This window comes from Triturus cristatus, chromosome 12 (genome assembly GCF_964204655.1).
Source record: "Triturus cristatus chromosome 12, aTriCri1.1, whole genome shotgun sequence".
Lineage (NCBI taxonomy): Eukaryota > Metazoa > Chordata > Amphibia > Caudata > Salamandridae > Triturus > Triturus cristatus.
The window spans coordinates 622,201,665-622,217,216 of NC_140595.1; the positions used below are offsets into that span (position 1 = coordinate 622,201,665).

The window sequence follows — 15,552 nt, forward strand, 5'->3', positions numbered from 1 at the left end:
AATCCATTCAAGTTGAAAGAGGAACATAATGAAAGCACTAACCATTTACAATTATTCAATAAAGAAACTTGTGGTTCGCCGTGACTGCCAAAGTACTGTTTCAAATATCATTACTTATGTATGCTGCTGTGAGAAGTTGGCCTGGCATATGCTGGTCACTAGTTATAGTGGCCACCTTGCACCAGTCCAATGCGACTCTTACGGTGATAGGTTTAAAAGACAACCTTTAAAGAAAGCTATCCTAGTGGTAGCTGTGGAGAGCAGCCTTCAGGCTAAGTCTTGAAGGAGTGTTAAGCTTATTGTTTTACCATAGATAACCTCTTGAATGACCAAATGAAAGAGTAGTCCACACAGGTATATATATATAAAATATATGTATTTATTCTAAACAGAATCCCACAAGTCTCTTTATGAGGCTAGAGGTAAAGTTACAATTCAAACAAGCATTTATAGATACAATAAATAGCACTGGAATCACAGGGCCCCAGGGGGGGACCAAACCATATATTAAAAAAGTGGTATAAGAACCACGCGATTCTACAGACAATGCCTAGGGCATTTAGGGTCGCTGGCCCCTTAAGAATCCACCCCAGGTTATGAGGAAGGGGACCCACGGGAGGCACGTGCAGTGGAAATAGCTGCTATCGGGATCTCTATTAAAGCCTATGGAGAATGTCGCGGTTTGATTTAAACAGATTAAAGACACTTCTAGCAGGAGTTCAAAGTTAAAAACTTAGAGTTAAGCCTTTGAGGAGCCCACTACCACGGGAGTATCGAGGTACCATTGTTACTTGCCCCATGGAAGCCGGGTGCATAGGTAGTTTTCGATGTCGGGTCGCGGGCTGATTTTCAATGGGAAAATGTACAAAACTGCTGCTAGCCAAAAGCGTCGATGATGCCGTGAAGATTGAAGTTGTAGATCTTGTAGAGAAGAACCTGAAAGCAGAGGGGACAGAGTCTGGGTCACGGCACAGTGACCAGGGAGCTCAAGGAAAAGAGCCCTTCAATGTCGGGTGCTTCAAGTGGAAAAGGTGTAGCTTGGATCTGCAGCCACGGGCTCCGGGAGGCTTCAGGGAAGGCCAGCTTCTGGAGGGCGACTGTCCCACGTCGGATGAGGGTCGCTGCAGTGTTAGTGTCCGGATTGGATCCACTAAGCCTTGGCAAACGCAACCCACGCAAGATGAACAAATCAGCTACTGGTGCAGACCCACGAGGTCTGTGAGAGGTCTCCTTCGAGGAGACTGTAGAGCAGGCCTGGAGCAACCAGGGGAACTCTTAAAAGTAAGGCTTGTCCTCCGCCAGGGCCCACAAGTCGAGAGACAAGGGACCGCGTAAAAGGGTGCCCACGGGCCACCGGAGTGAGCTAGGGCGCTGATCTTTGGCACAGTTGCTGCTGAGAGGTTGGCTCAATATTGGGCCAAAGCACAACTTCCCCACTGGTCGGGGTCGTGTGCTACGCAAGAGGTGGCCGGTGTCCTGGGGTATCGGGGATCTCGGCACCCACACGGTCCACGGTGCTCAGACTTGCTGGGCACGCTCACTGGCCTCTGGGATGCTAGGAAACCCACCTCAAGGTTGAGAGGAGTCGTCGATGTCCAAAGGAGCAGCGAAGTTCCAACCGGGTCACTTGCAGTGTTTCAGGTGCCTGCCAAGCAGGGGCTAACTCCTTTACCCCAAGGGAGATTTCTTCAGTCAGCTGGGCAGCAGCTCGTCGAAGGTCAAGTCTGTGAAGTCCAAGATTAATCTGAATCTCCGGGGACACGTTATTCACCTTTATCCACAAGATTAGGGTAGTGTCCAGATCAGTGTCCACCAATGGTAGTTGAGGCGGGAAAGGGTGGCTACACCCTCTCCCCTTTGTGTGTTTCCCGCCTGGGCGAGGGACAGGATGCCCCTGAACCGGTTCCAGGCGGTGTATGCAGAATGTAGGCGCTGTAGCAGCCTACGTGCAACTCTGAAAGGTATCCTATGGTGCACCCACCCAGTTCCAATCCACATAGCCTGTCTGGGAAGGTGCTGGCACCTCCCTGCAACAGGATCCCTATTGTCCAGCTGCCGAGGCTGGGATTTTCCCCAGCAACAGGCAGCCAGAGTCGTGTGGGTGGCGAGTTGCATCCATTTTGTGATACGTGTGCACTTTTAAATTGGTGTCTAAATTCTGCCGCTTTTCCCATATCGCCCCTCTAGCAGGGGGGAATCATGCCCATGATTGGACTGGGGGTATGATTCCTACTGTGAGACCGGCCTTGTGGCGTGGACCCTCCCGACCAGAAAAGCAACCCGGCAACCACACCTGATCCCCGGTATCACAGACTTCCGGCCACCATGGCCCAGTAAACCAGATGGCCAGCCGGGGCCCCAGCAAAACCCAAGACACTACCACGCATGCCCGGCCGAGAGAGAGAGAAACCCCCAAGCGAGACCGAGAGACGCCGTCCCTGTCACACCTCTGATCTCCTCCCCAAGGAGGGGTTCGATCGGCCACCAGGCCCCCGGTGAGCGGGTACCTCGCATGCTGGGCGTCTGGAGTCCCTCCCAGACCAAATCAAAAGGGGCCGAGCAGCAGGAAATCCCAACACACCGCCCCCAGGCCCCAAGAACCCTCTCTGCGAGGACTCCGGACTTCAAAGAGGAGGGGGGGAGTATAACAAGGGGTGCTGAAGGGACAGGCGGGAGAGAAGACCTGGACCTACGAGAGCCCTGCTGACGCTGTCGCGGCTCCCCGAACTCTGAACCATCGTAGCCCTGCTGACGCTGTCGCGGCTCCCCGAACTCTGAACCATCTGAGCCCTGCTGACGCTGTCACGGCTCCCCGAACTCTGAACCATCTGAGCCCTGCTGACGCTGTCGCGGCTCCCCGAACTCTGAACCATCTGAGCCCTGCTGACGCTGTCGCGGCTCCCCGAACTCTGAACCATCTGAGCCCTGCTGTCGTGGCTCCCCGAACTCTGAACCATCTGAGCCCTGCTGACGCCGTCGCGGCTTCCGAGAATCTGAAACCACCTGTGCCTGCTGAGAGACTCGCGGCGCTCCTACCCAGAAGGATCGGCGGAGATTGCCGAGTGAACCCACATCCCCCAGCTCGAGGATTGAGAGCTGTGCATAGGATACTCCGCAGAGACACTGAACTTAAAGACTGTCCCGCTACCCCAATACCCCCATCACGAACCCACCGCCGCTGGTGGCATTATCCCAACAGCGGTATCACGGATCATAAAGATCCCCTGAAACTATCGATAAAGTATACTGTCTTATTAAGAACTACTGTGTGGTATCCCTCTGTCCAAGAGTGTAAGCTCCGCGTGTACGAGCCTAGGAACGAGACCCTTCCAGGAAGGGCCTCCCCGCCATTGCTCGGCCTAACTCTGGGAGAGGTGGGTCAAAGGGTTGTCAGGAACGTATTCTGAAGCCCCCGGAGAACGCCCTTCCAACACCTACATGTTTGACACCAAACACGATATGGTTCTGTGTAGCCATTCTCAAGTTATCACACTATAGCGATATACTTATAATGCGGTTAAGAGTATATGGTATGGCTACACTACAAACAACCCAGCAATGGTTTTACAAGGGTTGCAGAGGGGCCCTACTCAGGTAGGGGTCCCCCCTCACACATCTCAGCACCCTGCCTTGTAGGATTAGCAAGGCCTGCTTGAGGGGTGACCAATGAGAATACATGTGTTGTACATAGGTGGGATACAGCGTACCTGTATCTCTGTAAGGAGGTGCCAGCACCACCTTAACCAGACTACAGTAGTGGTCTGGTGGTGTCATTTGATATGGCTGTCCCAGGGTGGCACAATAAGTGCTGCAGCCCTGGTAGGCCTCTGAGGGACCCATGCCCTGGGTACCTAGGGTACCATCTACAAGGGTTGACAGGGTATCCTCAGTATCCAATTGGGTTGTACCTAGGGCACTCACATCAGTTTAGAGAAGAAGCAGATAGGCTGGGGTCCTGGATAGCAGGGCCACAGCCTGGCTAGTGTCATAAAACATCAGCAAAAAGTTGGGGGCAACTATGCAGTCGATGCCACTCTCCTACAGCTGCATACTACTAACACGCTTTCGCTTGCTACTTTTTTTTTTTTTACCCAAAGTGGTTATACAAATCAGGGATACACACTGCCAGTATTTGAACTGGTCATCGGCGGGTTACATCTAGCCCTCTAAAGTAAATGCTTGCACACTGTGCTACCTTACCCAATACATTACAGGAAAACCCCTCACAATGGTGCATTAAATGGTAACGAGTCCTGCTACCATTAGAAGAAATACACATTTTACCTGAAGTGGATAAAAAGACCCTTTAGGGTCGGACCAACTAAACAATAAAAGAGAAATGACAGCCTATGATAAAATGGTGTTCATATTAATTTGCCACTGCTTTAAAGCATAGAATTCATCTGTGGTGATAAAGGAAATACCTTTCAAATACAGGGTTAAATGTCTGAAGAAAACAGACCAGCCTTTACTTCCAAGATAAGGAAATTCAGAAAGATTTTCTGATTTAAGAAAAAAACCACAGGATCAAACAGGACAAAATAGGCAATTGTGCTTTTTACATTTTAAATTTAGTGGCAAAATTATTGCTTTTCACTGCAACAAATGAAGTCATAATTTACATAAACAAGTCCTATTGTCTCAAACATAAGTGAAGATGCTGGAACACAAGAGCCCATGCAGCAGCGCTCACTGCAAGGGTGCGACAGTGCAGGTACAGGTGCTTAGGCATGGATTAGGTGCGTACATGGGGCATATAGTAAGAAGATAACAGAGGCACATTGCGCATGGGTACAAGGGAGTCTCAAGGGTATAATTCATAGTCACATACAGCGTAGACAGATGCAGAATAATGCAAGCATGGAGAGACAGTATAACAGGCACACAACTAAGCGGTAGGTGGTCACGCACCCCAAAATAGAAATGTGCAATGTTTGTTGGGCACAAGTAAGAAATGGGTAAGAATAGGCATACAGGGTCAGAGAGCGGAAGGTACACTGGCAAGAGTGGGTATGATCTAATTTTGATGGTACAAAGAAATGTACGCCAAAATAGATCCAATGTTCTTAAGGGATATGTGATCAATAGCCAGCAACACCTCCGCATTCATTTCTCCCCCTCCCCCACCATAGCCTACAAGTCTTACAGTGTCTGTGGCAAGAAAGGCGCCACGGCCCAAGGAGATGTTGGTCATGGACTTGATGGCAAGGCGCGTGCAGCTGTCTCCCATCATCACCTTGGAGTATCCATGAGTTCTGGCTGTGTGGAGGATTAGGTGAGTCCTGGAATTTTAAGGCATATATAAATAAAATGACAATATATGAAATGATATAACAAAATAATCATGACTAGAAGCACGCCGACCAGGAGCACCTAAGAAATGGCATACACAATACAGCAGATACAGAAGGTTGCTCTTGAAATTGGATGATGATCATCCGTCGCAGTGGCTGAGTGAGGGTCAGGTACAAAAGCTCCCTTTGCACGAAGACCAGACAGGGAATGGGCAGAATGGGCCGCTTGAGAGCCACAGCCTGCCATTAAATTCTATGTCATACTGAGTCTCATTACTTAAGTGCTTTAACTTCTAGTGCAAAGAGCACCGCATACATGCCTCTGCTTCACTAGACAACTAAAGCCAAGAACAAAAGTTGAGATATCTTACATGACTGGTTGACAATCTTTCCCGATGCTGATCTTGGAAATAAGGGAAAACTACCTTCACAAGCTGAATAAAATTGCATCAAAAGGATTCTTTAAAATATTATGATCATTCCAAATCTTCCAGGTGGGGCTAAAACGAGCACCGAACTACTCTTTATTAATTTCTTCTTTCTTTGATGAAAAGTGTTAGGGATGAATACATGATTCAAAATAACATAAATCACACCTCCTTGGCAATGCGCACCCTGTAATCAGTTTGCAAAACGTTGAACTGTCTGCATATCCTAAAATAAAGCTCCACACACTTCCAACTCCTAATGTTTTCAGCAGTTGAGAGATAAAATTCAGTTTATCCGAGTACAGCAGGAGAGTGAATTGATGCTTGTGTGTAGTTATAATTAAATATCAAGTCAATGTCATCTTGATCATGATTTTTAAATAGCTAAATAATGTAGATGGACGTCACATGAGAAACAAAAGTACATCAATCTTTGTGCAAGATTTGGGAAAAGAAATGGATGCTCTTATATAGTGAGAAAAGATTTAAAATTGCTCACCGCAAAGTCTGTAAGAGTTCCTCTTTAGCGGTCAACGTCGTCACAGAGCTGAAAAGATCGATCAACTTTTGGGTGTGGACAGAGGACAGCGGCTGATTTCCTGTGGAGTCTGGTAATGCGCAATCCACATTTTGCCTCTCTGGGTCTTCTGTGCTGAGCCGGGTCAGCCTCTCTTCGACCTGTGTCAGTATCACTTCATTCGTGGTGTTATGCAAGTTCTGCTGGTGTTGTATGAATCTGTCCACACATTCCTTGTAGTTGTTTCTGTGCCCTGGTGTACGGCACTGTAAGACTGAGCCAGGCAATTTAAAGGCCTGCAGTTGGAAAGAAAAGCATCATTTGGCAAACTGCACACTTTTTGAGATATTTAACATAGACTTGTATGAGCTATTTCTCTTATTAATGAAGACAGATTATTCTAAACTTCCTATACTATAGGTTGAGGGAATAGGGATTGAATTTTCAGATGAGAAATGGAAACAAATTAATCCATGTATTCGGTCCATGGAAGTTATAATTTTAGAAGAATGCAATATTATTCAGAATATCAACTTAAGTAAACCCTGTTCCGATAGCATACATTTTGTGATAAATATTCTAGCAGATGTGTTAGGTGCCCTGTGGAAGAATGTGGATTGATTCATACATTATGATAATACACTGAGCTGGAATTGCAAAGAAAAACCCTGGCAACCTTATTTAATTATAACTTCATCCAACATTTATGGCTCAGGGAAAGTAAATCTTTATATTCATAACTTTATTGACAATTGGCAAATAGAAAAATTCCTAAACAGAAATATTCTCATTTTGATACTTCAACAGCAGGGTATAGATCCTAGATAAAGAACATGAGCCACATTGATTAAACATTCTAGAATCATATCTGGACATTAATATATTGTATACCAAAGGCACAACAAGAGATAAATTGTGTTACTAAAAATTGATTGAAGATAGAAAATTATTATTGCTGGTATATATAAGACCTATATGTACTGTTATCTTGCTAGATGTTGCATGATTTTATCGAAGGATGTTAGATTGAATATAAAAGGTATGATAGATGGGATGTTTGGTGTGAATGTTGTCCGTCTAATTTGTATTTTAATTTATAGAGTAACGTGCAATATTTATTTATGAGTCACTGCTGTTGATATAAAAAAAATGAGAATACTTATGTTTAGGAATTTCTCTATTTGTCGACTGTCAATACAGATATGAATATAAAGAAGATTTACTTTCTCCGAGCCATACATTTTGGATGAAGTTAAAAATGAATGAGTACAGTTACCGGGGCTTTTCTTTGCAAAGTTGATATTTTCCGTGCACTAGTAACCGTTATTTATAGCAGGTGGTGCCCCCTTTTTCAATAAATACACCATGCTGTAACATGTTTGGAAAACTAGATTCGAATAATTAACCCAAACATTGGACCACCGCCTGATACATGAAAGGCCTTGAAGGGGTATCTACGAGGCCCGGCAATCAATATGAAAAAGTATGCAAATGTATCTATTTCGGTAGTGTGATTGCTCATGCACTACTGGTCTAGAATGGCGGCCGATGGAAGTTCCATCTCCTGAAGCCTGGCTTAATGAATTTAAAATCATGTCTAAGGAAGAAACTTAAAAAAACAAAAAAGACAGGGCAGCCACAGTAAGTTTTTGAAACTATAGGGTTCATTGAAACAATTTAAAGGGTATGAAAAAGAAAAGAGATGTGTATATTATCGATTTCTGTTCTTGTGTGATCATGAAGAATTTGTAAATACTCGATGTTGATTTCTGCTCCAGCGGAATAAATATTCGGAATAAATTGATGGAACTAACTGACATTGCATCAATAAAAAACAAAGCAGTAGAAGCACACCATATACACATTGGAAACCCAATGGCCCCTAATGGAACAGGGACATCACCCAATCCTCTGTTCAGTAGAACCCATGGTGTGACGTGCATCATGTTTGACTGGAGATAAAGTGACCTGTAATGTGTCCTATTTGGTACTTTTGGGTGCGTATCGCTGCATGCATTTACTCTTCTCAAAGATATCTTATTCAATATGAGAAGGAATGCCATAGATCGCTTTAGAGCTGTGAAGGAACCCTCAAATGAGGATAAGGCCCAAGCTGAGCACACACTAGCGATAAAATGCTACAATTATATTTTCACACAGAAGAACGCTACCTTTCTTGTTCACTCCAACTCTTGCCATTTTCTGAAACTATGCCACTATAAACACGCGATTTCTTCCTTTTTTCATGCTGCTGTCTCTATCGAAGTGCCAGAGCTAGTCTTTCCATTACTTTATTACTTTCTCAAGGAATCAGAGCGCACAAAGCGTATTCACATTTCCTGTCCTTCAGGTATTGTGGCTGTATTACTGAATTGTGGTAGCAAACTAGAGCTGTAAAACACATGGATTAAGGTCAATTCCTAATCAATTGTTTTCAAATTTCACTATGTTTTGATCGCTCATTTTTAGGTCAAGCCTACCACAACAGTGCAAGCGGTCTTGTTGCAAAAGACCTATTGTGGGTTTACCAAGAACTTACGGCCCACCCATTGCCTACTATTGTTTGACTTATTTGTCACCCTCATTGGTTTGCTTCTTATCCACTGGTTTTCCTTGTCCAAGCTTTTCCATCTTGTATTTGTGCCTCCCCTAGAGCATAACCTATTTGCCATCTCCCTGATTGGCTGGCTTCTATCCTTCCACTTCTCCCTTTGAGGGAGCTACTTTTTTCTCTTTTCTTAAGCACTCCATGAAAGTGCTATCCATTCCCTGTTGCTTTCTCCATGCACCCACTCACGGCTATCATCTTTTCATAAAAAGTGTATTTATTTATTTATTTTATTTACTGACCTACTTCAGATAGGTTAAAAAAAAAAAAATGGTGCTCGTGTCATTTTGTAGGCACGCGCACATCACTCATGCGTACTTCAATGAAATGATAAAATGATGCGGCCCCTGCCATCGCACCTTCCATGTTGCACAGCATCGTCAAAAGGCCCTGACAAAGCCAATAAGTCTAAAGGCGAGACCTAGCAGCTTTGCCAATGATTCTTCTGAGTAATACCAGCTCTTTCAGATGGAAACTCTACTAGATTGCCAAATGCCCTTTGTCGGAACATTTTACAATTTAAATTGTTGTCCTTTCAGCTATCTGTGTTTACACAATTTATCCAGAAATGCAATTGTGATATTTAATAAATGACTCATATGCTTTTATTTAATAGGGATTTACAGGTTGTGTAGAGTTCTCTTCACTGCTCACTGTTTGCGGGTGTCGCAGTGAGTGCCATATGCCTGCACACAATCAGTAACGGTCTTTTTTTTAGCCTTTCTTTTATTTATTTTTTAGAAGCAACACCTTTACTTGCAATCTTTAAAGCAGTGGGAGCTGCACTCAGACTGGAGCCCACTTCTCATCTGTGGATACCACCTGCTGATGGCACCCTGCAAGACTCAATAATTAGTGGCTGGCCACCTATTTAAGTAGCATCACACTTCTTTACTTGTTTAAATTCAAAAGGAAGCAAGTAGGAGAAAACGTACACTTGCGGATTGGAACATGCCAATCTAGCTCACTAACTATGTGCAACATAAAGATCGTACAAAATGACCCTCAAGATATGTTGGTTTTGAAAGTATTTATTCTTTAATATAGACCACCTAGCTTGGCAACACACAGTAAACTCTTAATCTAAAGCACAGCATAAAATGTTTGTGTGGTAGAAATTGACCTATGTTCCCGATATATGGCTACCTTGTCACTGTATTTCAAATTATGAATAATGTTTGTGTGCATGTGAAGTTTCCACCTAAACAGCAGTAAAGCCATAATACTGCGAGATAAAATGATGCTCGTATTGAGGTTGGTGCATGCAAGGCTACTTCGCTATCTAATCCGGAGAATGAAAAGAAGCCTTAAGTGGTATGGTTGTGTACGAACAAGAAGCGGTCATAATCATGTAAAAGTGAACAAAGAAGGCAGGGAGGCTGTGGTGGAGTTCCTTTTGGATTTTCAATTACCATCCAGTAAGTACAAGCACACTGGCCTCTTGCATGTCCTCATTTTGGACATGTAGGGAAAAGAAGTCCTCCATGATATATGCAAGGTTGAACATGGAGGTGGAAGAAGTCTGTTATCCATAAAGATGTACCTACTGAGACACTACTGTGCAGGAGGGGAAAAGCTGAAACCCTTGGATGTCAGGCTCCTCTAAGACTGCGTGGCCTAGAGAGTCAAGCCTCAAAGGATATCTACCTGCTGTGAGGTATCAATATGTAGATTGATGGGGAACAGAGAGTCAAGGTAGGGCAGTGCCGGGTGATAAGTCTCCCGCATTATGTTCCCTGGCAAGGTGCTTAAACAGAGACTCATCTGTTTGGAGTAGAATCTGTCAGCAGAAGAGTCTGCACTGGACTTCGTAAGATGCCACACATAAATGCTGCAGTGTAACTATGGAGGATGTTAAAATATGTTGGTAAATACATATGGTAACAATGATAGAGTCACCGCTTACTCTATATTTCCTTTTTTGTTTGGTGGAGGTTGCAGCATACGTTGTAATAGTCATTATTATATTTAATTCTACAGTTTCACACCCACTAGAAAGAACAGAATTCATCACTGTAGAAAGCGACTGAAAGATTTCTGTTCTGTGCTATTTCTCTGTTCTTAGCAATTCCAGGATGAATGTTTTTGTCACAAATAACACCCTGCTACGCCAATTAAACTATTGTTCAAAGCAGCTCAGGATTCTTCCAACATAAATTCCTATGTGCCATGTCGCCAGCCTTACCGCCTCCAAGGAGATGACGTGATATGGAAATCCAGACGCCTTCAGAACGGATTCCATCTGAGCAGCAGTCCGAGCTCGCTCTTCTTGGCTTTGACCACAGACTGCTCCCTCTGAAACCAAACAATGCACAGAACAAAGGTTACTGAAAACTTGCACCAGAAGGGAGAGTTTGAAATGAGCTGTTGTCCTACAGTATAAGGCACTTTTTATAAAGGGAGCACTACAGGGTATGCCTGTGGAGGTAACCCAGAAAGCTTCTTGCATTATCTATTTGTGAAACTGGACAGATACTGAAGACAACGTGGTAAAACCCAGACCAACGCTTTAGTGGATGTCCTCTGCTGACATATACCTGCAGCATCCAAGCCATAATGTATTTGTGTGAGCAAAGAAAGGAGGTGGACAGAGTGCCAAGCATCCTGTAATCTTAAACTACCAACAGTCAGAGAGAGGTGCAATACAGAAGAGACAGATTTATTTCTTTGTGATCTTCTTTCACTACCCTCCCCACAACAATACTTTTCTTTCTCCGCATGTCTCTTCCCTAACCCCTACAAAAACACATTTGCCACCTTTGCAGAACAACCTCAAGTGTAAGAAACACCTTATTAAAAGACCAGGAACTTGAGGCTTTTTGTCACCAGTCTCTTACCTCCCACTCAATTGCAAGATGATGTTTAGCAATGCTATATCCTAAAACATGGCCCTTCATCCCAGTAACGTTACATCTGAACCCCTCATAACACTGTTAGGAGGAACTGTAAAACGCTCCTTCTCTCTCCCTAAGCTCAGTGTTCTACAGACAATGGGTTGTCCAGTATCTAGAGATGTGCTGTGTACAAGCCCTATATAAATGTTTTAGTCCTTCATATTGCAAATTACTCTAAACACTGACAGTCTTCAATTACCATCCACAGGAAGAATAGCTGTCCTCACTTATTATGCTTATTAACCATTATTCCTAATGGATTACAGACCTGCAGTGATATATATATATCCAAAACACCTAAGGTTGCCCTCCTTGGGACGCCCTCCCGGAAAGTTAACCTCTGTCTGAGGACTGCAGCACAGTCAGGTTCCAACTTCAAACAAATTCTATAAAGGCTTCACGCGTTTCAAACTTTCGTTCTTGATCACAAGCCACACAGGAGAAAGACAGCCACCTCACTATGGAGCACCTGCTGATTTTATTCATCGAGTCCCGCCCCAGTGGCCGTGTACTACCGCCACAGTAGGCGTTTGCATGCAAGACATTCTGGCCTTCGCAGTTTCCATAGTTCAATACTTCCCAAGTGGGTGTAGCCATATCACTCCCTTTCATGTTTCAATAAAATCCATATGTATGGTTGTTTCAAAGTGCAATACAGCTTGTGCGGCTTCTAAAAAGTCTCCCAATTGACCTTTCCACTCCGATTAGCGCCGCGTGGTCGAGGCGCTCAGGATCCGCTGAAGGCGGCGGTTCGTCCCGCGATCGGGTACGGCCACTAAAATCCAAACACCAAAAGGTTGCCCTCCTTGGGACGCCCTCGCGGAAAGTTAGCCTCTGCCTGAGGACTGCAGCACAGTCAGGTTCCAACTTCAAACAAATTCTATACGCGTTTACGCTTTACGTGTTTCAAACTTTTGTTCTTGATCACAAGCCTCACACTAGAAAAATTCTCCGCCACCAGGTCTCATGTCTTCAGCGGGCGGGTGTACGGTTTGTATCAATCGGAGTTATGTCCTCTAGCTCCTCGCCAGCCCTCCAGCCATTCCGTCGCAGTTTCGGGAGTGTCAAAAACCCAGGCCCGACCATCCGCCTCCACTCGAAGGCGCTCTGGGAACATAATGGCGTATTTCATCCCTTTATCGCGCAGAGACTTCTTTAGGGTCAGGAAGGATCTCCGTTGTCATTGAACCGTCTGTGTGAAGTCTGGGAAAAAGGAAATATTTGCATTCTCATATTTGAGGGGGGGCATGTCCTGGCGTTCTGGAGAATCACGTCTCTGTCTCTGTAGTTCAGTATCCGCGCCAACAGCGGCCACAGGGGAGCCCCAGGCTTCGGACGTCCCCCTGGGACCCTGTGCGCTCTCTCAACCACCAAGAATTTGGACAGGCCTATAGGCTGGAGGTGGGTGAGTATGAGTTACTCGATGAAAAGATTAGGTGCTTGTCCCTCCGCCCATCCCGGTATTCCCAAAATTCTAACGTTGTTGCGGCGTGTACGCCCTTCATAGTCATCGAGCTTACTTTCTGCTAACTTTCGAAAGAGTTGTAGCTCGCGGATCTCAGTCTGAAGTTGCGAGGTATCGTCCACCAAGCTCTTGGTCGTAATTTCCAGTTGCTTGACATTTTTTGGTACTTTTTGCCAGGTCCATCCTGAGGAGTGCGACGTCCGAGGAGATCATGTCCATCCTCAATTCCAGGGAGGATCGGACCCCAGAAATGGCCTCCATGACGTCTTTGAGTGTCCGTTCAGGGGGATTCTCCTTCGACCCACCTCTCGCCCCTTCTCTTGGCCATTGATCCTGGGGTGAGGTCTTGGAGATGGTGTAGCGGTCCAGTTTATTTTGCAGGACTATCTTGGAGCTCTTTGTCCCGGACATCGTGGGTTTCACCGTTGTAGGCCCCAGCGTGGAGCCTCTGTGGTGCCGCACCGCAGCAAGCCCCTGAGTCGCAGCAACTGTCAGGTGAGAGTCGTGGCCGGTGTCTGCTCCCTCTTCGCAGGTTGGGCTGTATCGGTGGGAAGGAGTAGCACCCAGTTGCCGGTGACCTGTCCGTGTAACATCTTACAGGCCTCAGGATCTCGCCCCTGACCTCAGGTGTAGCACTAGTCCAGGGTAGCTGGAGGTTGGCCCCACCTCCGTGCTCTGTCACGGGACTCCGCTGAGCGAGGTGTCTCCGGTCCGGTCCAGAGCCCAGTCTGAGCCAGAGGATGGCCGCCGTGCGTCGTTACGCACTCTGCCTCGGCGTGCACCTCGTCACCCGGCTGCTCCACTCGTTCAGGCCACAAATGCCGGCGACAATATCTCCGGAACCATCGGTCAGCCGGCTTCAGTTCTTTCACCAATCCGATTAGTGGGGGTGCTGCTCTTGGTAGCTGATCTCGGGGATCGGATATGTGTGACGGATAGACTGGGAGAAGAAGGGTTCGATGGAGCATTGCACGTAATTTTGTCTGCACCTACAATATCAACTTGAGAGGAGATAGGGAGGAGAGGATAGATCTCTAAAAGATCCCCCATTAATGTTCCCCACTCAATTTAGCACACAACACAACCTATTGTATAAACGCACGCACCAATTTACCCAATTACCCTTAAGTGCTTACTGTCTGTGATAAAAATTTAATTTTCAAAACATGATTTCACATATGTATACATGTAATCCATTATTACTATTTGCTACTTTATCAATCAAGAGAAGAATCCTTTCTAAATATGTACATATAATTCTTCGTTGGAATTCAAACCATATGGTATTTTTGTATTTAATATCACAATATATTTAGATTCCAATTGCCTGAATTTAAGTTCTTGATTCCCACCTCGTCTGTTCTTGGGGACTGAATCGATAACATAGTAAAACAATTCATTCAGATTACCTCCATGCATCTCATTCATATGCCTGGCAACAGGGTAGCTTTTAATCACAATTTTCCACAGCCCTGAGATGTTGCAAAATTCTCACATGAAGCATATGAATGGTGCTCCCTACATAAAGTTTAGGACAGGAACACTGTAGAATGTATACTATATAGCCACTCCTACAACTGTAGGGGTTTCGGATTTTCCATGGGCTTTTCAACAATGGTGAATATACCTCTCTTTTATTGAGAGCATGTTTACAGGCTTTGCACCTGTGACACTTAAGTAAACCAAGGCTAGGCCTCATCCAACCTTCCAGTTCCATCACTTCAGGACTGCTAACAACTAGCTACTGACGCATTGCTTTAGCACGTCTGAAGTTCAGCTGAGGTTTACAAGATGTTTCACTTCCTAAAATTGGATCACTCTTAATTAGATGCCAATGCCTAGTCATTATCACGCTCACCATAGCATGGTAGGCATTGTATCCTGTGATCATTCACAATTCATCCTTGCTTTTTTTTCTAAGATCTCTAGTACCTTTATCTTTTTTCCTGCTCAAAATTAACAGTGAATGGGGCGTGGCTAGCAGCCGAGGAAGATGTCCGCAAGCTGATTGTGCTGAGCTAGCGGACTGCATGAATGCCCGTTAAAATCAGTCATGATCTATGGCCTGGTGGGCTGCTCTCATGTTGTGCGGTGCGAGGGCAGCGGCGGTGACAGAGTGGTGCCAAAAATCCTGCGGCGGACTGCAGCTAGCCGGTTGAGGGGTGTTCCACGGAGGAAGCTCGAGCCGGCAAGATGGCGCCTCCCCGGGAGCCATATATGGCGATACTGCAGCGCATCCATCAGCCGACGCAGAGAGAGACTGCGGCCCGATCCTAGCCCCGCTGCCAAGATTGAGACACCGTGAGGTGGCGGCGCACCTTTCCTGCAGAGGGTGAGAGGCAGACA

General features: G+C 45.5%; 1 protein-coding gene across 2 annotated transcripts in view; it reads right to left on the bottom strand.

Moving 5' to 3' along the window:
* The window catches only part of CTU2 (cytosolic thiouridylase subunit 2), a 150,708-nt gene that overhangs the window by 77,253 nt on the left and 57,903 nt on the right, over window positions 1-15,552 (bottom strand). For both annotated transcript variants that reach the window (XR_014972061.1, XM_085637871.1), the window contains exons 6-8: window positions 11,033-11,142; window positions 6,222-6,535; window positions 5,147-5,282 (exon numbers count right to left, since the gene is read on the bottom strand). Coding sequence is in view for 1 of the 2 variants with exons in the window: in XM_085637871.1 (XP_085493997.1) it covers window positions 5,147-5,282; window positions 6,222-6,535; window positions 11,033-11,142 (560 nt within the window). In the remaining variant the exon portion in view is untranslated. The remainder of the gene's footprint in view (window positions 1-5,146; window positions 5,283-6,221; window positions 6,536-11,032; window positions 11,143-15,552) is intronic.